This window comes from Perissodus microlepis, chromosome 1 (genome assembly GCF_051167445.1).
Source record: "Perissodus microlepis isolate ML-2025 ecotype Zambia chromosome 1, ASM5116744v1, whole genome shotgun sequence".
Lineage (NCBI taxonomy): Eukaryota > Metazoa > Chordata > Actinopteri > Cichliformes > Cichlidae > Perissodus > Perissodus microlepis.
The window spans coordinates 14285876-14311026 of NC_140461.1; the positions used below are offsets into that span (position 1 = coordinate 14285876).

Genomic DNA, 25151 nt, shown 5'->3' on the forward strand with positions numbered 1-25151 from the left:
ATACACCAAGGGGTATTTCAGAAGCATCGCAGAAGGAGCTCTTCACTCTGTATCACCTAAAGTAGCACACATCAAGCTCCACAGAGCAAGTGAATAGTGCAGGAAGTCACTGGCATAACGACTCCTGAAGTCAGAGCTGGTGTATTCTTAGAATTGAAGTTGAGGAGAAAACTGGTGGATTAGTAGAAAGGCTTTGATATAATAAAAAAAAGAAAAGTAAAAAAAAAAGAAAGGTGGGTGGGTGGCAAGGATGATCTGATATCGTCGTGTTGGTGTTGTTCCCACATCATCATGAAAATGTTGTTCCAGGTTCAACATTGCAAGTGACCAATCACATTCTTGTGACGTTATTCTTTTGCGCGCCAAGCCATTCGTGCATTTATGAAATTCCAATGTTGCAAGGACAATATCAATTCTGCTTACCGTTTATTAAAGGGTTAGGGTTAGGGTCAGGGTCAGGGTCCGTTGATCGGCGGACAGAGGCGGTTTCTCGCAGCTTAAGTACAGTTTTTTGTTTTACGGCGGTTTTTCCCGAAGTCGCAAAAGTATGATGTCACAACATTCTGATTGGTCACTTGCAATGTTGAACCTGGAACAACATTTTCATGATGATATAGGAACAACACCAACACGACGATATCAGATCGTGCGGGTGGCAAAGTGGTGCAAGAGTAAGAGAGGCTCTGATTCAAATCCATCAGGACTCTCTTGTGGGGTGTTTTCATATTCTCCGTGTACAGGTTCCCTCCAGTTTCCTCTTATAGTCCAGAGTCATGCATGTTAGTTTAACTGGGGATTTTAAATTGACCAGTGGTGTCTAAGCAGAAGAAAACGGAGGAATGGATAGATATTAATTATCATTAGTTGTAATCAGTATGTACTTTAAACCATACAAACAAATATTTTATATTTACTGATTCTGTCATGAAATTTGTTTTATTTTAGAAGATCTCACTGCATACAAAAAAGAAAATCTTGCTCATTTCATATCGTTTAGTTGTTCTTTTTTTGTGTTGTAAATCTGTTTAAGTCTTTTAGTTGTTGGTGTCTCCTAGTCCTCATCTCATTCTGTGTCCTTCTGACATATCGTTTAAGCACACATGAACAGCTGCTTCCTGTGTTTCAGTCTTTAGTGAATCCCTGTTGGGTTTTGAAATTTTAACTACTAGCAATCCATTTATTTGAGCTTAGCACTCACACAAACACTGAAAGCGTTTATATGCAAAGATGCATGTACAAGCACACGCCCAGCTGGTAATATTGCTGAGATTAGAAAAAAAGAAAAGAAAGATGTCAGAAAGGCAAGAGGACATCCCGTCAGCTGGGAAAAGAGTATGTGTGTGTGTGTGTGTGTGTGTGTGTGGATTTGATTATGTGTACGCTTGCTGCCTCAACATCCAGATGTGTGTGTTCCAGGGGAATACTGTGCACTGTGTGAGAAAGTCAATTCACAGTGATTTCATCTCTTGACATGGCATATAGTATGGCCTCTATGGAGCAGAAAGTACACACACACACATGTTTTTTTGTATTTCAAGTTGAAGGAGTTGCTCTTTCTTTGACTGTGATCAGCACAGAGCTGAAAGAGAACGTTTTCATAGGGCTCTGTGCAGTTCTGTGAAAAACTAAGTTCACCCCACAATTCACTAGCCTGCACTTTCAGCGTATTAACATGAATTTAACGGTTTCTTTATGACTAAATCAGTGTTTCACATCATTCTGGACTAATTTTGGCCCACCCTTCTTTATGATGGTGCTTCAGTTAATTGACATTTGCATGCATTTTTTAATGCAGAGATCACTTAAGGTCCCGCCACAGTATTTTGAATCAGGTTCAGGTCTGGACTTGGGCTGCGCCATTGCAAGCACTTGATTCTTTAACCCTTCTAATTTATACTCGGTGCTGTGCTTGGGATCATTGTCCTGTTGAATGACCCATCCAGGTTTTAGGCATCAGTCAGATGGCCGCAGATTTTACTATAGAATACTTTGGTATACAAAGGAGTTCGACTCAGTGACTGAAAGGTGTCTAGGTCATACAGCTGAAAAACAAGCCCACCCGATCACCCCTCCATTACCATGTTTGGCAGCTAGTAAGGTGCTTGTGTTGAATTACTGCATTTGTTTTTTGCCACTAATATTTGAGTAAATCTTATTACCCTGCATACAAGTGCAAAATTACCATTGTATTCGCTACCCTTCCATTTCTGTATATAAGCAAGAGAAAGTCTGACCGAAGAAACTGAAATAATAATGTCACAAAGGATTAGGCTGAGTCATGTATGACTTTAAAAAATATTTGTAGCTTCCTAGTACAATCAGAAAAAACGAATTCTGCCTTTAGTGCGACCATCACCTAAAATTCAAGAAATAAAACATTTCTAAAACTATCTGTCTTTCTAACTATAAATGTATTCCAATCAGCCACAAATATAAAACCATTGGAGTGAAGATCACCTACCATCTTGTGGTATTGCAGTTCTCTGCTAAGAAGGTTTTTTTGATTCATGCTATACATCTAAAACCTTCTCATGGCATCATGGGGAACAACCCAACAGCAGTAGCTGCCTCCCCAAAAGGACTGTTCGTACCATTACGTCACAAAACTGCGAATGCTCACCCCGGACATCCCGGAAACCTTTGTGGTCAAGATTTTGGTTTTCTCAGGTTAAATCTACAAGAAAGATTATTCTACTCTTACTTTCATAATAGAATAAATCTCAAATCAAAGACATATTTTAAAATATTTCAGTGGTTTTCCTATTGTAGTTTCATGTAGCCAGTATGTATCTGTCATGATCTATAATTTTAAGTAGCACACAAATTTTTTTTCTCCATGAAACCTGCTTCAGCTTAAGTGTGTGCTGTTGTGCATAAACACAAATATGCGTATGTGTACATTCGCTGTGCACTTTGTGCCAAACCCCTTGTAATATATTCAGGTATTTAAAAGTGTTTGGTTTGTTTAAAGTTGTAGAGGGGTTTTGGTCTCCTAGAGAGCTCGGATAACCCTAATCCACAACACACATTTTTATCAGTAGTTCATTGGCAGGACTAAATATTGACTTATCATTAAGTGGAATGACTGAAACCCTAATAATAATTCACGTTGTCTAAGCACCTTGTGTTGACGCGGCGCTCCCGACGCTATTAACGAATGTATGCAAATCCTGCGTAAATCTGAAGATTAGGGCTGAAGCATTCTGTGATGCAAGAGAGAAAACAAGAGGTGTGTGATAAAATGTTGTCTGCACATACACACCCATGCAAAAAAAAAAACAACAACAACCCACACAGCTTATAGAGAGGAAGAGAAAATAGGGGTGTGCGTTTCAAATGTTAACACAAATGAACAGGGATGTCACACATACCCATACACAGATAACGCGTATAGAGACAGGGATTGAATTCCTGCTGAATGCATGATAATGCAATAGTGAAGTTTAGCTGCAGAACAGTAAACAAGTGATTCAGACCTATGAAGGGTGTGAATACAGAGAGAGTGATAGAGTAATAGTGCAAGGAAAATGGGGTAAGAGGAAGGCAGAGACAGGAGGAAGACATGGAGATGATAAAGAGAAAAGGTAGCAAGTTAAGGAAGTACATGCATGAGGACCAGAGAAATGTGAACATTCAGGGGAAACCAGCAGTTCGTGCAGGAGTTTGCTCACCTGTAGAGAGAAAAAGAAGGTAGATTATTAAAGGTAATATAAGATTAGACAGAATGTGGGGTCGGGAAAAGAAATTCATCAGTGAACAAGATGATGAAGAAGATGTAAATCCTGAACTTCAGGTCACAACTGATAAACATGGCATTTCTTAGAGTAGGTGAAAGACTTATGTGTTTGAACAGAACCATGTTAGATGACGCAGAGAATGACGGTTCGATTGCTGCAGGGGAGCTATAAGTAAAGCAAATGATTGAAAACTGTGAGATGCAGAGGGCCTGGCGTCCGGATGGAAAGAAGGAGAAGAGGTGAGGATGCTGAGAGGACGACGGATGAGCAGAGAGAAGCTATTTTGGAAAAGTGTTGAGCTGTTTATTTGCGCGTCATTGAAGCTGAAGTAAGGCGCTGGGGGAATTGGCCACCAAGCCCCCGCTCCGCAACAGCTGCCGCTGCTAAGTGAGTTACTAGCCGTCAGACTGCTTTTATGTCACACAATCACATACACATGTGCTTTCCTGTCACATTGTGCCTGTGATGGATGCTTTGAGCATATAATGCATTGCAGCGGCGCAATGGAAAATATGTGCCATTCTGCACTTTTGGCCTTTAAGTGAACTGATTGCTTAAATTAACAGAATTTAATGTGCTGAAAGTGTAAATGCTGATTAGAGTGTTAAATAATAAGTTATTTATCACTCCACAACAAGCTGCATTCCCATTAAAGAGTGAAGCTGTGTTACAAAGCAGTGACTTAGTGTTTAATGTGTGCTGTCAAATAAAATGGGCATCACAGCTGGGGGTAGATAGAGCTACAGATCAGCATGTCATCAACTGTTAGGATACATTTGCTAAATACCTCATAACATATAGATTATTTTCACAATAAACTAAATAACCAGTAAGACTGTGGCTTCTTCCAGTCTATCACTCTGTAATTCAAAATTAGGCGCTTTTACTTTGGGAGCACTCTCATTAAGCTGTGATTAAAATCTGTCTATTTTTTTATCATTGCAGTTAGATTTTTTTAGTCAGCCTGGCCATCCTTTGCTCATTTGTATTTCTAATGCTCCTTCACAGCAGGGAGTTACTGACTCAGCATTATAGTGGGACGTTATTATAGCCTTTAATTCATTGCAAAGCCAGAGCTTGCCAGTCTAAACTATCGTCTAAAGCTAATCCATCCAAGCAGCCAGGTTGACTGAATGGTTATCAGGGCCACTAGAAAAAGTGGAAATTCACTCCAGTATCCTCAGCTGCTGTTAGGTTCGTCTCTCCTACGTGCTGCTGTCGGGTTTGCCCTCCTCTCCGTGACCTAACATTCATCAGATCCACAAAAGTGTCAGTAATTTTCAATTTGTATGATTTATGTATACCAAGTCAAAACAAGTTGATTTAGTTGTTATAGTATCAAAAGATGGCGGTTTGGAGGAACCCCATGAGCTTAGGGGTTAGACAGCAACTAAGATTCTCCACCTCTCCCTCAGACTGTCATCTTTTTATCATTGCTGTCTAACAAAGACCATAGAGAACCTTTATCAGTGCTCATTGGTGTCTTTTCTAAGTAAAACAAAAATTCTGGGCTTCCTAATTATGCTTCAACCTTGGAATACAAACATCTTGTTAAGAAATATTAGGAGAGTTTTCAATGTACCATTAGTCTTTAAATATCCCAACTATTCTTTAACAAGCATAAGCTATTTTTATTGGATCATTTCTTGCTCCACTAGGAATTTCTCCCTTGAATCTCCGTGTACTGCCAAAATTTTAATTTGTCTGTCATCGAAACCAACTCACGTTATTTCAGTTTGAAATGTGAAGTGCTGGAGATTGTGAAGAAACATACTTGAAATTTGATATTCAGCTGCAAAACATTTACAGGTAAATGGAGTGATAGCATGCATTTTAAATGTCACCTTGCTGCTGAAGGTGAAGTGGTGGCAGACAGACATCACCTATCACTGTCAGAAATGGCAGCTCTCAGAAAAACGCACTTCCTTTCCCGTTGCAGTCTTTAGACAGCATAGCCTGAATATTACTGCTCAGAGAGGAGAAATAGTATGCAGGGGAGGAGGGGATGGAGGAAAGAGGAAGAGGATACGTGGATAAGAGTTGATAAGAAGAGAGGCACAATAATATTCAGAGCAGCCTAAATACTCTTTCTGTTCATATCGGAAAACATAGATTAAGGAGTGAAGGAAAGGGGAGTTTAGAAAAGGAGGAAGGACGAGGACGGAGGCAGGAAGAAAGGTTACAGAGGGAAGAGGATGACAGAAAAGATGAAAAAACTAAGAAGCCCGAATAGTATTATAGAATATCCTTTTTAGTGTAGAGTGATAGATGACAAGGAAAAGAAAATGTGTTTTATGTTATAGAAAAACAGAAAAGCTGATTTTAGACATCAGACATCACAGCAAAGCTCTTATATAGAAAGATAAAGAGGAATATCCAATAAATCACAGAGACGATGCCAGGAGGCCAGCTGAATCCTGGGAGCGTTTGAAGACCTTTGATGGATTTGTATGTTTCTTAAACAGCTGTTCAGACTTAAGAAATGTGGGAATGTCGTTTTATAAAAAAAAATAATATTTGATAATTATCACACCATATATATTTTCAGTACCTAAATTTGCACAGCACACTGTAGTGTGAAGTGGATCCAAGATAAATCATTTCCTGGTATGTTAAGATCAGAATGAAAGTGGAACAAAATAATGGCATGATGCATATTCTCTCTTGCTTCAGGTTTCATCTGCTGTGGTCACGAGTATGTAAACTCTTCAACAACTCTTTGCTGTGTGGGCAATGAGGGATATCCCACAATGCACCCTGCTGGCAATGCCACGGTGACACTCCGCTGCTGTGGTTCAAAGGTCATACATCAGGATCAGGAATGCTGCAGTGGGATTGGCTTTGACCCCCGACGACATGTGTGTGCAGACAGACCCACGCCTGGTCTGGTAATAGAGGTGTGTGATTACGTGAGACAATGTGTTTTTAGTGTGTGTTTTCTTGTTTTCCACGTCATTAACCTTAGACGGGGAAATCTGAAGCACACTGATCATTCAGTCAACCAGTATTTGGCAGCTGTGTCCATTTCTTTCTACACCTGTATTACAGATAGCAAAATAAAGGAAAAACCCGATCTGGTTGAATGGTTTAAGTTCACTTTCCCCTTAGAAGGAAGGGCGTAAAACAGGTTCTGAGTGATCACCTTTATTAAAGATGAAGCATTTATATGTTGATCTTTAGCCACAGGTAATCACTGAATGATTGGATAAGTATGAAATAGTTGACAATCACATGCTGACACAAGATGTCAGTTCTTTTAAAAACCGCTGTAGTTCGATTGTCAAGTATTTAAGGTGTGATATTGCGAGCTAGGTTGCCTCCTTTTAAGCTCTTAAGACTACCATGACCTTGTTGACTGAGAACTGAAAGGTTTCAGGTGTTTAGCATCTTCAAGTAGTGTTTCTTCTGAAAGTTTATTAGTGGACGAGAAATTGTAGGATCACATGTAGAAAATAATGGCATAAATAAACAAAAACGTTAAATATAGATCTTATATTATCTGAAAATTGTAGGTGTCACATTTACAAACTGACCTACCCAAAAATAGAAATGGAAATGGAGAGGATAAGACTGCTACACATTAGATGCCCCAATTAAGCATTTGCTAAAAGCCTTGCAGATTGGCTGAAATTACATGAAGGAGCTGATCATCTCCAGCAGCCCAGTGGACATTAGACAGAATTTCTGGGGGTTTTTGTCTATCAAACTTGCTCTCATTGTCGCATCAGGAGTTGGGGACTGGCCCATCCTCCATTTATCAACTGAGGTCCTGTGGCGTTTGTGTGTTCCTAAGCCAGCATGAGATGGCACATGCATGCACACATACACACACACAAACAGTGACAAAGGGTAGGAACTCTCATTAGCTCTAATGATGTCATTAAGAGCCATGTATGCAACACAGACACACACACGCTGTATATAGTGATTTTCTCCTTCAGAATATAACAGCAAATAAGAGGATCGTAAGCTTCCATAAGGTACGTTTCTGTGCTAGTTCACTTAAAGAAAGTTTTCTTTTCTCTTCTCCTTCATTCATTCTGTCTGTCTCTCCTTTTTCTCTGTGCAGCACCAGTGTTTGCAGGGCGCTGTGTGTCCTGTGGCTGCAGCATCTACAGCTTACTGCGGCTCCTGTGGCCTTGATCCATCTATGACTGCGTGCACATGGGTCCTGTCTGCGCACACACACCCTGAGACACAATCCACAACATACTCACCGTTCATCAGCATCACGCAGGAAGCTCTCACTGCGGACCTGTCTGCACATACAAACAGAAGTAATGACAGTTACAAAATGTTTGACTCACGCAGTCACGCACACACTGACAACAAGCAGCTGAAGGGAAGCATGTGCCCATCGCATGAGGAGGTAGTGTACAGTGGAGATGCCACCGTATATACATTTACAGGTAATTGATGAGCATGTATGTATGTGTCTTTTTATTAGCAATTTAAAAGTTCCTGGGTATGTGCCAGGTTAGTGTCTAGAGCAAGGGTGTTAAACATACAGCCCGGGGATCAGACTAGGCCTGGCGAAGACTCCAATCTGGCCCACTCACCAGTTTTGGTTAATGCGAAGGACAACATAAATTTAGGAATTGTTTTGATTGTATTTTTATGATTTTTATAGCTTTTCCTCTTGAAAAATTATTGTTTCATAATTACAGGACTACCAATTTTGTGGTGACAAATTTGTTTCATTTTGCTTCTTCTTTAGAGTCCCTGGTCCAGAGTATCTAATGTCTGTTTTACAGAGGGGTTTTTTGTTAACTGTTGAAGTTTTACCAGCTTTTGGTTTTCTTGTCACATCCTGATTATGCGTCTGATTATACCTTAAACATGTATGTAGTTTTGTATTTGTAGCTAAAGTTATAGCTGCATGTGAGTCAGTAAGCAATCTGAACAGCCAGGAAGATTATACCTACTTTTTTTAAGACAAATCTGTAGATGGCCAAGTACCAAGTCAAGTTGCATAAGTTAAAAGACACAATCAGTTTTGCCACTTGATGAAATTTGATTGTGGTCCAAATATAAGATGACAAATGAATGCATAAAGTCAGCCACATCGCCCTCTAGTTCCCTAGAAATTTAAGTAAACTAGTCTTTAGTATCAGTACTTTTCTATAGGCTTAATGTGTTTTAGTTATAAACATCAAGTATTTGCAGCCCTGCATTGAAATTATTACTTTTCTTCCACTTCAGTTCTCTGAGTCACAATGAAGAATAAGTAAAACGTTACAGCCATCTGTAAAACATGGCGTTCACAGAAACTGCAAGCCTGCAGAAGCCAGTTCTGCATTTACTCTAAATGTGTCAGCCGCTACAATCAAAGGGCTTTACAGACAGATGCCCTTCCGCACACACTCCCTCTGTCACACACATGCACCAAGACAGCTGCTGCAGTGCACGTTAATAGCTCTAACATGGTAACTCTGTCTGCGCTGTACACTTGCGTGTTATTAAAACTTAGAGATGGGCGTTTAAATGCCATTTTCACATTCTCTACTATTTATCAGCCCAAAGGGAGCAGGAACGTGTTTGTGTTTGTGGGCGTGTGTGTCGTGATTTTCAGTCTGTCCACACATTATTTATCTGGGTAGTTACGTCTGTTAAATCAAGACTAATTGTGGTTGTGGATATGTGTGTGTGGGTGGTTGTGTCCTCATAATGATATGTGTTTTTGCATCCAGTTAGTTACTATTTTAGTGTGGCTCTGGAGTGTAGCTCTGCGTATGTGTTTTCATTACTTTGTCTGTGTATGTGTGCATGTGGCATGGGGTGGTTAGGATAAGAGTTTCTAGGCGATGCTGTGACACCATCTGGGCAGAGGCACATAAAGCTGTCGCCACCCACCATACACCAGATGTTTCTCAAGCACACACACGCATGCACACACGCATTCATGCGCAGAGTATCATGCTATACTTCTCTGGGAGAAAAAAAGAAAGAAGTTAGATCACGCCCAGATAGCTCCACATGTGAAGTGGGTGACATAAGTGTAAGCTGTATTATCCACAAGAGCTTTGTATTAACTTAGCTTTTCAATATCTTACAATCAAACACAGAAAAACAGATTGTATTATATTTCTAGGCAAACCTCACTGCTGTTTTTTTCATCTGTACATTTTTTTCTATTTTAATTATTCCAGAAGTACAGACAAGAATCCCAGACTGGTAGTTTACAAGACACCATTTACACTCCTAAAAGTAATGCACAGATGTGTGCAAGTACAGCTATATGTATAAATACTACTGTGCCTGTACCTTTGCAAAAGGGTTGTAATAACCTGTCTGTCATAGTGCTTCGTGGCCTGACATTCACACTGGTGATAGTGCTTATATATAGCCAGGGAACTGCTCCTGACTGTTGTTTGCACTTACGCACCGAACGACAGTTGAGTTTGCTTGGAGTCCGTGGTTGGGGTGCTCGAGAGTGCTCCATCGCTTGGAGTGAAGTGGAGATCTGGGGCACTGCCTCTGGATTGGCAGACTATGGTGGTGATTCCCATCTTTAAGAAGGTTGACCGCAGGGTGTGGATCACATTTTTCAGCCTGACCGGGATTTGTCCATTAGTTGAACCTTGGATTCTAGAGGAACAATGCACTTTTTGTACTGGTCATGGACCAATTAACCAGCTCTTTAGCCTTTCAGGAATATTAGAACTTGCTTGGAAGCTTCCCCATCCAGTCTACACGTTTTGTGGACTTGGAGAAGGCATTCAACCGCATCCCTCAGGGTTGACTGTGGGAAGGAGTGCTGCAGGAGTATGGGGTGTCTGGCCTATTGTTAACAGCTATTCAATCCCTGTACAATTAAAATGAAAGCTTAGTCCGCATTGATGGCACTAAGTCAGACCCATTTCTAGTGGGAGTTGGACTCTGCCAGGCCTGTTCTTTGTCACCGATTCTCTTCATAATCATCATGGACAGAATTTCTACATGTAATCATCTGCTGTAAAGCTTCTGACCTCAAAATCTCATCTCTGAAAATTAGCACCTCCAAGTCTGAGGTCCTCAGACAGGAAAGGGTGGAGTGCCCACTCTGGGTCAGGGATGATCTGCTGCCCCAAATAGAATAATTTCTAATCGTCTTTTTCACAAGAGAGGAAAGAGGGGAGAAAGAGATTGACAGACAGATGTGGGGTGTGGCTGGAGCAGTTATGTGGACATGAGAGCTGAACATGAAAGCAAAGGTGTCAGTCTACATTCCTACCTTCACCTTCAAGCTTTGGGTAATAACTGAAAGAACAAAATAGTGGAAACAAGCAGAAGAGTGGCCGGCCTCTTCCTTAGAGATAGGGTGATGAGTGCAGTCCTTCGAGAGAGGCTACTTCTCCACATCGAAAGGAGCCAGTTGAGGTGGTTCGGCCATCTAACTATAATGCCTCCTTTACATGTCCTTCCTTGGCTGGCCTAGGAATGCCTCGGTGTCCCCCAGACAAGCTTCAGGAGGTGGCCGAGGAGAGGGAGCTCTTGGTTTCTGTGCTTAGGCTGCTGCCCGCACCACCATGGAGTGGAGAAGCATTCACTTTTTATTTTATAATAGAGGTGCACTTTGAGACTTTTAAGTAAAATGGAGAGGTGAGGGGTTTATATGGAATTAATAAACTTTTAATAATGCATTTTTGTCTTTCCCTTGCCCCCTTACTGTCCTCCCGTTTTTTTGACACTTACTGGGAAATAGACAATGACCTGGAGCCTTTTACCACCTATGAGTACAGAGTGAGAGGGTGGAACAGCTTTGGTCGAGGCTCCAGCAATGTTACAACAGTGACGACTGCTGAGGACAAACCATGGGGAGTGGCAACACCCCGCTGGAGCCGCCTAGGTGAAAGAGATGATATTATCCAGTTGCAATGGCAAGCACCTGCCCGGAGTAATGGTTTGTATATGTGCATGGATATTACTACTTTAGGTTGTTATAATCATGATCCAGTGATTAAAAGTCTTTCTCTGTGTTTGGAGTTCAGCTTGAGTAATTAAATTAATGCAGAGGCAGAAAAATCTAACAGTGGTTACCCAATTATCTTTAAAACTTCACCAGGGGAGATTACCCACTATGTTATACTGCGTGATGGACAAGAGCGTTACCGTGGGGATGAAAACAGCTTTACTGACGTTGGTGGGATCAGGCCTTTCCAGGAATACAGTTACCAGCTGAGGGTCTGTAACCGGGCTGGTTGCACTGATAGTACCCAGGTAAGAATTTGTGTGGTTTGATGTCTTGTGATGGTTTAGAGTCGCTACATTTCAACATCACATGTTTCATCATAACAAAATAAATATAATTTTGAGCCAAAAAAAAGGAATGTGCCTTTGATTTAACAGGAAATACTCTCTATTCTGTTGTCTGTTCCAACTCAGTGCTATTTTTCTCTTCCACCAACCTTTCATGTAAAATTTTCTTACTTTCACACAGCAGCACACATACACACACTTTCTAAAACCATACTCTATTGTAGCACCCCATTTCAAAATGACATTATTCCACTGTATGATTATCTAATGGCTACTCTAAAAATGGCCTTAGCTTCACTGAACTAAGTACCACTTTACACTGTAGTTAAGTTCACTTCTTTAATTTTGCTTGAACACTTAAATGTTTGTAAAAATGATGAAAATTAGTTTTAGAGAGAGCATTACTTCTTCTTAAGAGAAAGTAGAAATGTAAATGAATTGTTGTCAATGACTGATCACGAACATACATTGCACTTGCAATTGATGGAATAAAATTACCTTAGTGTCAGGCAGGTTTATTCTTGTCCTTGTCACCTGTCTGAATACAAATATGCATTTTTGTATTTTCTCTTAAGAAAATTGTGTATTTACATTTAAACCCTTAACTTCACTTAGGGTAAATTTTTAAAAACTAGCTAAAAGCAATGGCCTGCAGTTGACCACTCTTCTGACCTGATGTTTGACCAGTGAATGTCTTTTTACCGTCTCATTAAACCCACGTCAGATGCTGATTTGCAATCATTGTTTACATCATGAAGGTGGTGCAGTCCACAGTTGTTCTGCCAAGCGATATTTTACTAGCCCTGTCTGACCTTTGTTGTTATGAAATTATATTGTATGATGTTTCTACACTGCTTGAACTCTGTTCTGTTCTGCTGCAGGAACAAGCTGTTATTTAGCCATGTTTCCGCTCTCCCCCTGAATGCAAGGCTCTGGATTTGCTGAGCCTACCTGATGGTTCTGATAGTACCCATAATACCTTCACACAACTCCCCCTCCCTGTTATCTCACTGGCTGTGAGCTGATATCACCACAACAATTAATTTCTCTGGCTTAGTGACGATGAAAGCTCATATTAAAAAATGTCTTTCTGGGTTTTTTAAAGTCAATTTAGCATCTCATTATTGTGACGAGCACATCCTTACATAAAGAGAAATCCTATGGCTGTGCTGCTGCAGGCGTGGATTGAGCGGAGCGGCTAAGATCAAGGAAAAATTGGCTAAATTGTTTGTGAGGGATTGATGGCATATCAATCCCTATTTGTGATATACTGATTTATTTAAGTATATCATAAATTAATTTCTTTGAAAAATAAGACTGGAAAAGGACAAGAGGAATGGTAAATGGTCACAGAGAGATACATGGGATACATAACTTATGGTTATATATGGCAATTATGTTACTGTTGCAAGCATTTCCTGCTGTCTGTAAACAGACTAAAACATATTGTAGTTTGTTAATACTAATGCAACGCCATTCACCTCCTACTAAGGACTGATGTTTTTTAATTCACTGGTTCATTTGTTGGCTCTTGTATCCTTACAGAACTTAACAAATAATAGTTGGCATATTGATGATTAGTCTGCTAACTGTAAATAGCCAGTAAAGGTTTATGGTAATTAAAATTTTTAAAGCCAGAGCAGTTCCTGTCAAACCCTATCAAACAGTGGCTACACAACACAAAACTGCAGACTTTGACTGTGAACCATTAGATTTGTCCTTTTTGTCCTACTGACAAAAATAAACATATTACATAAATATACAATTTCAGTTTCTGCCTGTTGTCTCGTTTGCACTTTTGCAAGCATGCTTTCAGTTCTCTTTGTCTTTCTGTTTGTCAGCACGATTACATTTGGTGGCAAGGTTGAGCTGAGACAAAAGAAGTCCAGATCTTAAAGAGAAGGACTTTTTAATTGTTGGTTTAGTTCTGGGCCATGAAATAGGACATTGGCCTTGGAGGATGATGATAATGCTAAACTGCCACCATGCATCTTACAGTGATGTGATTTTGTTTTTTCTTCTTTTCTATATTTATCTTACTTACATGGGCAGAGAAGGTTAGGATAAAAGTGCATTTTGTATTTACTAGGGTTATCTTTTTCTAATAAAAATTAAAAAAAAAATAAAATAAAATTAGGAAGGCTGAAACACTATTTATAGTACTTTTCCTGTCTGTGAGTTATGTAGGCTTAAATCACAAATAATAAATGATTGTTTTAAAACAACATTTTTATACCAGTAAAATCTAAATGTCTGCATGATATTAGATTGTTCTCCTGTAAAAGTATAAAAAAGTAAACCACAAAAATTAAACAAAATAAGTAACTTTAGCATCACACTGAAGATGTGAGATGTTTTACATGTAGTTAAATGTAGAAAACCTTTACAGATAAATCACTTTTGCTTTCATGCTTCCTTTCCGTAACCACTAAGATAATTAATTCTCACAGTTTACGACTAAGAGCTCAAATTCTTACTGGGGACTGTAGTGCAAATCTGTAGACAGTATCAGTGATGTATAAAATTTACCTTATGTTAACACTGCTTTAGCTTCGGAGCCAGTTTAAATCTTAACAAGCAAAAGGTCGCTGGTTTGGTTTCAGTTGAAAACACTTGAAACTCTGCCAGTTCAAAAACCTTCATAGCGACCTGCTGTAACGACCCCTAACAAGAAGTTTTATAAATTCCTTTTATAAAACTTTTTAAACTCATCCTTGGATCATCCTGCATGAAAGCTACTAAGAACCCTTTATACATACAAGTACCATCAGACTACAAGCCCAGTCTTCCACGCTCTCTTTGTCTAACTCTCTTCCTCATGCACACACATACATATGTTCACACAAACAAGCGCACACACACTCGCGGCAGAGGGTAGGAAGGGAGTGAGTTGGATTAGTTTGTACACCAGTGAAAATTGGCCAAACAGTCCCAATTATGGGATAACTTGAGCTAACCTAATATACCACTGCAATTACCTGGCATCAGCCTCCTCACATACACACAAACACACACAGGCACAGATAGAGAAACACAGGCACTCAGGAACGCACACCTGCTGTGACAACAGAAGGTCCTGATCTAATATGGTTGGTCACTTAGAAAGGGAGGAAGAGCGATTGGTCCCTCTCTGTCTTCAAATCCTTTTGTCCTGTTCTTGCTGCTATTTGTCTCCTGTCATTTCCTTGATCTTAACATTGTAGTCCTCAGTTTCCCCCAGCTGTTGTCTCTTTGCTTTCTTATCCTTACTCTTTCTCACCATCTCATTTTCCTGAGGCTCACAAGTTTCTACTTTTTAATATGAAAAAAGATGGGACGAATGACAAATATTCTTTTCATTTAGCCAAGTAGGTTTATTGCATAATCTGTAATCTCTGCTTCTTTGTATGCCCTACACTGTTGATCAGTCATGTTGGGACATATTTTGACTGTATGTGAAGAATTAAACCATTAGTTATTAGCTGATAATTTAGCTTCTGGTTGGCTTTTTGATGTAATTTTATGTATTTGAATTTGTAAAGAGTGACACAAAAACTAACTTCTGAAACCAGATATCATTTATCCACTATGTGGATATTCGTTTCAAATGGGAACACCCCCTAATGCTAAGTCAAAAGACAAGCCAGTTGTATGATCTATCACTCCTTTCAGTGAACTATAAAAAATACAAATCAGTGATTATAACCCAGATGTAATTAATAAGAAAAACTAGCATCACGGGTCACTTAGCTGCTTCCTGAAGGGATCCCACATTATCCATCTGTCTCGTCAAGTCTGAGTGCTAATTTTTGTTTGCCAGTAAAGATATGTGACATTCACAGATTAAGTTTTCTTTTTTTTTTTACATTCAAGGAAAATATTGGCAAACACTTGACTGTAGCACACTCTGACTAATACTACACCTCCCCTGCATCCTCCTTCTTCTCTGCTTACTTTGCTGTTTTGTTCTACTTCTGTCTGTTTACATGTGTACACCTGCATGCACCTGTGTGTGTTTATCTGTGTGCACGCACTTGTGTGTCTCTTTAGTTGTAGTTGCTGTGCTCTAATTGCATAGCACTGTGTGGGACAGGTGGTGGAAGTGCTAGTGACAGTCTATTAAGGCAGGATATCCCTGTTGCCATTAGCAGCAGATTGCCCTGTGATTCTGTGGTCTCCGCATTCACTCAGCGTTCACATGAGCTCACAGATACTACACTACGAATGTACAATACAATGGTCACTCTTATTACTGTACTAAGAAGCAGTATTTTTTTTAAACTTGGCCTATTAACAGATTGTTTAGTGATTTGTTTTATTTTTGTAGCAGTGAGCAGTAGTAAGACTTTTTGCACATCCTTTATAATTATTGCATTTCCTACACTTTGCATTGCTTGAACAGCTTCCAGTCGGATCCTCTGTCATACTGGAACGCTAAAGGAAATGATTAGGGGAGTAAAGGCTCAGGATGGAAGCAATATTCTGGTGCTGCTGTAGTTCACTTAGTCAAGCAGGCAACCCATATGCTGGAAGGCTGCAGGAGTCTGGGTTTGATTCTGCCCTGGGTCTGCCCCTCGTTTCCTCCCTACTTTTGTGTTTGCTCTCTGCTGTCTGTCCTCTCGAATAAAATCAAAGATCCAAAAAGAATTTGAGTTATATTCTAAAGAGAGATTTCTCTGGAAACAAGTTCATGTTCAAGTAGTAACATTTTATTTTTTAAGTCTTTCTGTCAAAATTATTCAGTTTCACTATATAAATTATATTCTTTTATTGTACATGAGTTCATACCAGTAACAGTTCGCAGGAATCACTGCTCTTTCTACAGTATTGTTCAGATTTGAATGAAACCTAGTTGGGTCTTCAGTCAAACTGTGCTCAAGGTCAAGTTCACATTTGTCACTGGGGTCAGTAACCTGTAAATTGTGATGGATCTTGAACTGGATGACCTACTATGTCATTGATATTCTGGTTATTTTCTATAATGCAAGTTATGAATAATTTATTTTTTGTAGTTTCATTTACAACACAGTCATTTGTGTCTGTCTATAAACATGCTAGTTTTCTTCATTTTTTCTTTATTTTTTTATTAAGTTGCTTGCTTAATGCATTTGTATATTAAAGTTACTTGTAAAGATCTTCCTCTGTTATTAAAAGACTAAGAATCTTAGAAACAGGACCCTTTTTTGGTTGAAGTTGAAGTAAAATATTTCAAAATAGTTTTATATTTCAGCAACTTTTTCAGTTTTTCTTTCTATGTGTTTTTTCTGGCTTTTTTGTCTGTATGTTTCTGAACCTGTGTTTATGTGACGTGCGTGTGTGTGTTTTTAGGTGGTGGCAGTAACAGTCCAGGGCGTCCCAGAGGACGTGCAACCTCCCGTGGTAACAGCTGTAAGCCCCTCCTCCCTCCACGTGAACTGGTCTGAACCTACTCTTCAAAATGGAAAAATACAGCGGTACCACCTGAACCAGACCGGTGTTGGAACTATATTCACGCACATCGATGGACCCAGAAATTTCACAGTGACTGGTAGGACATGGCGTATCCTTCTCCTCACTTTTCCTTACTTGTTCATTCATACTCTCTTCCTGGTTTTTTTCTTGTTACAGTCTTCATTGTACTTTCCTTTTTCTTCAGCTTTCTCCTCCATTGTCACGCTTCTTGTCCCTTCTTCTCTGTCGTGTGTTATTTTGTGTACCGGTTTGTAGAAGCTGTGTAATGACTGAATTTACACCTGATTGCTGCCACATGTTCTCTGTCCTAATGGCCTACACAAACAGAAACATACTGGCATGTATACACATAAAAGAAAGAAAAACACACGATACATAGAAGCACAATCAAACACAACATGGTTAGAAAGATCACAACACAAGATGAGGGTCACGTAATTTCACAGTTGAGAGAACAAGTGAATCCACAAACAATCAGATAAATCTACCAAAAGATTGACTCAATGAAAAAAGTCTCAAAAGGGAAAAACAGACATGTTGACTTACCTTCATACTACAGATCTGTACATGAATATGATGGTGTCAGGGCTGGGCGATGTGTGAGTCTTGTTTTATCTACCCCAAGGAGGAGCAGTGTTGTTGGCCTCCTGCCATGAGTTACAACACACACATACACACACACGCAAAACAAACATCTGTATAAAACACTGTAAAGAAAACATTTGCTGTCTCTTATAAAACAGATTATATTAGTGACAAAGGAAAATACAAATCGAATATCATCACTGTGGATGTAGTAAAGTGTATTTTGGGACTGAAATAGCACTATCTGAAAATGTTGAGTCTTTCAAAGCTGATTGCATTACCCCCTTTTAAATTTTTATGTATAGGAGTCAAGTGATGACATCTTTTGAAGCTGAATTTCTGTGGCATTTTCTCTTCACAGTTCTCTACTGTGCTCTGTGTTGGATTCAGACCAGGCATCAGCTTTGCCAGTAGCCAATAGACTATTCCCATGGTGCCTGTGGTTGGCTTGTATGGTCAGGAGTTGTGTGCATGTGTGTTTGTATGTGTAGGCACGAAGCAAAGCAAACAATGCCAAATAGAGATGGTAATGTGCTGTAATACTGTACCAGCCCCGTGTGCCAGTGTAAGCAACCAGCGTGTGTGTGTGAAATTCCCCTGTCCCCCAGTGAGACACTGGAAAACTTTCAGCCAAAATCACTACTGGAGCAGTCTTTTTCTCTCCTCCTTTATTCCTCTCTCTTTTTATCTCTGAACTTTGCAGCTCTCCTTTTGGAGCACATCCATTTTTTAGGAAGTCAGTGCAATTTACTGGAGTGTTTTTTTGTTTTGTTTTTTACAGCAGTTAGAAGATAAGATTAAAGATCTAAGAACTTTATTATTTGCAAAATAATCCTTATACACGACCACGAGTTGCTCAATAAATAGAAAATAGAGAATTATATGTAACTCAGTGGCTAGTACTTAGTGTGACCCTCATTTTCCCATCAAAAAACTGCCTGATTTCTTGAATAGATTTTACAAGAACCATTCCTCAGAGATTTTGGTGATTTAAGCTTTGTGACATGGCGCATGCTGAACAGCGCATACTGTGGTCCGAAAGGATGGATGTGGATGGAAATAGTTAACAGCAGTTCTCAGGTATGCTATGTCGCTTAAACTGTGCTCAGTTGGTATTAAGGGGCCCAAAATATCCTCCACAGTATTACACCATCAGCAGCAGCCTGAAGAGTTGATACAAGGCAGGCTTGATTTATGCTTTCATGTTTTCACCAGACCCCCACCAGACAACATCATCCTCTGTTGTCCAATTTTGAGTCCGTGTGAATTATAGTTTCCTGTCCTTAGCTGACAGGAGTGCCACCCGATGTGATCTTCTGCTGCTGTAGCCCACCTGCTTCAAGATTCAACATGTTGTGTGTTCAAAGATGCTCTTCTGCATCCTTTGGCTGTGATGAGTGGTTGAGTTAGTGTTACCTTCCTGTTTGCTCTGTCTGACTATTCTCCTCCGACCTCTGGCATCAACACGACATTTTCACCCAGAGGACTGCCGCTGACTGGATATTTTCTCTTTTCGGATCATTCTCTGTAAAACCCTAGAGATGGTTGTGTGGGAAAATCCTAGAAATACTCAGATGAGCTAAAGTTATAACAGTAATTATTGCACATGAAAAAATAAAGTGGCCTGTTATAACGAGAAGGGGATATAACAGGGATAGTGAGATAAATGATATCCAGTGTTACAGATATCACTGACTCTTACAGGAGGAGGAGGAGCTGAACAAAGTGTTGGTCGCTGGTAGAAACAAACTCCTTCTTTCATATTACTCCACAGTGTGGTGTGCAGGGAATGAGATGTATTGTCTATAATACTGAATAGTTTCCTCAGCATCGTCTCTCTGACATCTCCACCAAAAAATCTGAACAGAATCTAAACATGTATGCTTTTTCAGGCTGCAAATAGCTTTAAAATAGTTTTCATGTATTTGTTCATATTTCAGGTTAACTTGTATATTTCATTTGGTATTATTATTATTATTATCTTTTTTATTATTATTATTCTTGTGTAAAACTTTGAGTTTTGTTTTATTTTGTCCTTATTATCCTGTATGGACTAATCTTCAGCCAGTCATAAACAGACAGGCTTAAAATGTTTTACTTTGTAACTAAGCAAAAACGAATATAGAAAAAGCGAAACGGTGAGTTCAAGGAAGACTGAGGCAAAGATGTTCAACAGAAAAAAAAATTAACAGAAGACAGAAGAGAGAAAGGATCCGAGGAGTGACATGTTTTAAAAGGGAGTGAAGGAGAAACAGAGGAAGGAGTGAAACAGATAAAAAGATGGATGGGCGAATCTAAGTGTTTTCAGTGAAATATGAACAGAAATAATTGCTGTGCTATTCCCTCATCCTTAATGTTTAATACGCTATTATTCATCTTCTCTGCATCTCACCACTGTCAGACAGACACTTCAGGATCTTTCTCACACACACGCTCACTGAAACCACAGAAACTGCTTTTGTTTTTAGCTACAACACTTACGATTTTAAATCTTTTTTTTATGCAGGATTGTAACTGGATCTGATGAATTCCTCAGAGCATAAATGCCCTCTCTTATTATTTTGGTATGAGAGGTGTACATTTATCAATGAAAGCTCAAATGAAAGGATGAACTTCCATGTGAGACTTTTTAAAAAAAAAAAACAGTCAAGTTCAAATTCATTCCAGCTGCTTCTACCTGTTGCTTTTGAATTAAGATATAAAAATTCTGAGATGTATTTGTTGCCCAAAGCGTCACCCTTTTGGCTTAAAATACACATATATATCAGACATTTTAGGAATTTTTTGTTTGCTTGCAGAAAAATCTTCACCGTGATAAAGTGGAGCACTGAATAACAGCACTGTGAGTCTAATAAACCACTATGATGACAGAAATTAAAATTATAGAAAAAAAGCGACTTCCCCCATTTCTTGTTTATCCTTTTTTGCCGTAGGAAAAGCAACAAATAGATTTGCATTAATGGCATCCAGAGCTGTTTTAAAAAGTGACACTTTATAGAGAGAATTAAGTACAACTGTACAAAGACACCCCATGTGAATCAATATTAAGTATTGCTATCATTAGCTCACAATGAATTATTGCCTGCAATTATATAGATTATGGCATTAATCATGTGTTTAATTGGTCTTTTGTAGGCTCGTTATTAATTCAGAACTGCAGGGAATAGAGTATGTTCTTTTATTTATTAATGCATTTTCCTCACAGTCCACTCTGTGACTGGTACGGGCTATAGGTACAAGTACGCAGACACCGAAGTACCTTTGTTTAAATGCCGAATATGTCTCAGAAGTCTCATTGTTACAGTATGCAGAAAGTGTTCGATCAAGCCATTTAGCAGCAACACACTATAACCTTCTCAAGAACTTAAGAATAATTATATGAGGGAAATTGTGGAAAGATTCTTTTAGATACTGTTGATTTATTCAGATGCTGAGTGGCTCGATGCTGCTTCTCTGTTTTTCTTTTGTTGGTGTTTACTTAATAAAAGAAAGGCACCGTTAAGTAAAGTCAGAGTACTGACTCGGATCAAGAGACATACTTTGAAACCAATAATCAAAAGATAATCAAGCAAAATGAATGTATGTTTCAACATTCAGTCTAAGCTATGTTAATTAATGCCAATAAAACTCCATGATGGATAGAGTGTGTGTGTGTGTGTGTGTGTGTGTGTGTGTGTGTGTGTGTGTGTGTGTGTGTGTGTGACAGAGAGAGTGAGAACCTGATCTCACTGTTCCATCCCAGACGGTCTCTGCATTAGGGAGCCACAGACAGGAAGTCAAATTCTTAATTATTTAGGAGAGGTGTTATCAAAGCTCTCTTCTCTCCCTCCTCTCTTTTGCGCTCTCTTTTCTTTCATTCTCTGCATCACCTCTTTTTTCTTTCCCATGATAATTTGTTTTTCTTTCCAGTCTCAAGTTTTGTTGTACCACCACGCTCTCTCTCTTTTTCTCCCTTTAAATTCCTTCTCAGCCGTCCTTGCATTTCTTTCTTCTGCAATTTTCCTGTTTGGTTTTTCCACTTTCTCTGCATCTACTCTTTCACTTTTCAATCCCCACCACCCCCGCTCTCTCAGTCTCTCTCTTTCTCTCTGTATCAGGTGACAGGCATGGTATTGCGGCCTGCGCCCATCATCCTATCATATTCTCTAATGCAAACAGAGAATGGCAACCTGTCAATAAAATGCCGTTTTCAATCAGTTATTTTTACTGCAACGCACACACCCAACAGCAGTCTCACATTTGTGTCACTTGTTTGCTCTCTTTCACACGTCCAGTCTCTCTCCTTGACATTTTGCTCGAACACCAACTCTCTATCTTACTTCCCGCGTCTCTTAGTCTGCGTTTCCTTCAAACACAAACACCCAGTGTGTCCAACTCTTACGACGACAGGAACAACTCTTTGTCAGTGAGCCGCTGGCTTCTCGCATCCAGACCCCCTCCACCTGTTTTTCACTTCCTAGTGATCACTGCTATAATGATTGAAGCTTCCTCTGTCTTTCCATAATCAAGCACTCGAGCGCATGCATGGCTACACACACATGCATACAAGTATGCGCACACACCAGTATGCGCAGACATGGTATCGTTTCTCCAGCAGATCAACACTGCCCTCTTCAGGACCAGAGTTATAGCTCATTTAAAACATACCAAGAAACATCAAAGGGGTTCTTCTTTAGGTTTAAATGTATGTGCACATGCAAATCTATGAAATGACAAGTGCATCTGCACTTATTTTTGCCTTATATAGAAAATGGAAGAAGGAACAAGACAGTCAAGTGATGCTAGACTTTGTAATTGTTTACGTTCAAGGGTGGAATTGATTCATTCGTTTTCACAAGCACGTTCTCCGATCACTCCACACTCCTTCATGGCACGATTATAGGCTGTAATTAATAGGCAAAACTTGAGAATTCTGATGAACTTGTGAGACGTTTTGTTACCTCTGAAGCCAGCACCACGCCGACAGAAAGTTCTCTCCTCATGGTCTGCCGTAAATTGTTACAATTTTTAGCTCATGTAGGCAGACCGCATCTGTTTGCGTGTGAAAAAATGTAGCAAAAGGTTACCGTTTTATTCAGCGTTGCGACAAATGACATCATTGGCACCGTAGATATCATTTACTATGGTAGAGTGCACACATGCAGATACACACGCTTAGTTGCACAGTTAAATAGTGTAACAGAACCTTACGCTTCAGCCCTGGTTCTTTCGTATGGCTGGCAGATTTCCTTTATTTAACCCAAACACAGGGCAACATTGCGAGAACATTGGCACACAGACACATTGATTAGAGCTTGGGTTAAGCGTGGCAGGCTGTGAGGCATGTTAAGCAGGGTAAGTAGTAGAAAGAGACGTGAGGAAGACGCGGTGAAGGCTTCCACTGTGTGTGTGTGTGTGTGTGTGTGTGTGTGTGTGTGTGTGTGTGTGTGTGTGTGTGTGTGTGTGTTGGTGCACATTTTCTTTCCTGTATGTAGTCAACACTGGGTGGGTATCGTATTGTAATGCATACAGCAGCTGGGATACACAGTAAGGTTTCTCTTTCTTTCTCTCACCCTCCAAATATACACAGTTGGAGACAGATTTTGATTATCAACAAAATCACAACAAAAAGATGTTTATTTAAATGCTATTTCTACTAAATTACAGATTTAATCTTTGTGTAGTTTAATTGGAATATCTGCATCATTAGTTTATAGAGTTGTCTTTGAACTTTCGTATTAATCATACACATATCGCTCCTTTTACTACAAGAAATTTTAAATCTTTCCATGAAAAAAGTTATGATTCGGTTATTTCTGACTCTAAATGCATTTGTAATATTGTAATAAATGGGATTACTAAATAAATTGTATAGATGTTTATTACTATAAAAACACTTTTAATGACAAATGATATTAAATCATTTCTTCCTCACCTAAAATAACGTGCAAATAAAGAATTCAGCACACTACATTATGCAGTCATCCTTTTGAAATAAAGTCATTTTAGTTCTTTCATTTTCCTTTGGATTTGATTTGCAAGCTGTTGTATGCTGTCAGCTAAGTGAATGACCATAAAACATCCAGTCAACCCCCAATGTCAACACTTAGGATTTGCATTCATCCTCACACTCGCACCTTACATCAGCAATCAGGCAGGAAATATATCTGAAGGAAAAACAGGTTTCCAAAGAGTAGAAAAAAGAACTTTGTTTAGGTACGTGGAGGATTTTTACATTTGCTTCTACTTTTTAAATCTTATTATAAAAGCTGATTTCCTGTGGTTGCAGCTAAAGGACCACTCAGTCGCGATGTGATTTCTTTTAGACTGCATAGCAGGTGCCTATAAATAAATCATGTCTGGACACAGTAGCCTAAACGCATACAGAGGTATCATAATTATCATAGATCAAAAGCTGATGACATTACAGCGTTGGACCGGTCCTATCCCGTGTCAGTTCCGCGGCTGCCCATCTTTACGTTGTTTCATTATTGAGTTATGGCATGCATAATTTAACACCGACAGATATGGATCCATCCATTGAGAGAGTGTGGAAAGAACAGAGGGAGAGAGAGGGAGAAAAAACAGTCAGGAAGAAAATGAGTGATATCATCTGAGCAAGCATTCCCTTTTTTCTTTCCCTGTTCCATTCTCCCTGTTTTCCAGTTTACTGTTTCCCTTCTTACCCATTTTATCCCTCTCAGTTTATATTTGTGGATTTCATTTTTTGTTGCAAATGTGCACAGTTTATTAAAATGGGAAAATGTTTAAAAATGTGGACATGGGTTTACTAAGGCATTGATTTTAGCACATGCTCACACATATCTATGTGTTACAGGTTTGCAGCCATACACAGAGTATAGTTTTGTGCTTGTGGCCTGTACGTCTGTGGGATGTGGAGCCAGCTTACCATCCACAGGATGCACCCTGCAAGCCAAGCCTGCTGGTATACACACACGCATGTGTGCACGTGCACACACACACACACACACACACACACACACACACACACACACACAAATCCTAGTATTTCAAATGTATTTTTCAAATGTATGTCTAATTTACAACCCAATGGTTGGATATTTTTTGTTGTTTGACACAGAACGATATCACAGCTTGTTATAATTTTAATAAATACTGAAATGAAGTATCTCTGACTTTTAGTATTTTTGTTTTTACAGT

At 39.3% G+C, this 25151-nt stretch overlaps 1 protein-coding gene across 5 annotated transcripts in view; it reads left to right on the forward strand.

Annotated features, from left to right (window-relative positions):
• ush2a (Usher syndrome 2A (autosomal recessive, mild)) overlaps nt 1–25151 on the forward strand; it is a 214996-nt gene that overhangs the window by 152754 nt on the left and 37091 nt on the right. For all 5 annotated transcript variants that reach the window (XM_084931033.1, XM_084931019.1, XM_084931025.1 and 2 more), the window contains 6 exons: nt 6411–6634; nt 7807–8146; nt 11422–11619; nt 11782–11936; nt 17283–17481; nt 24808–24915. In XM_084931033.1, coding sequence (XP_084787159.1) covers nt 6411–6634; nt 7807–8146; nt 11422–11619; nt 11782–11936; nt 17283–17481; nt 24808–24915 — 1224 coding nt within the window. The remainder of the gene's footprint in view (nt 1–6410; nt 6635–7806; nt 8147–11421; nt 11620–11781; nt 11937–17282; nt 17482–24807; nt 24916–25151) is intronic.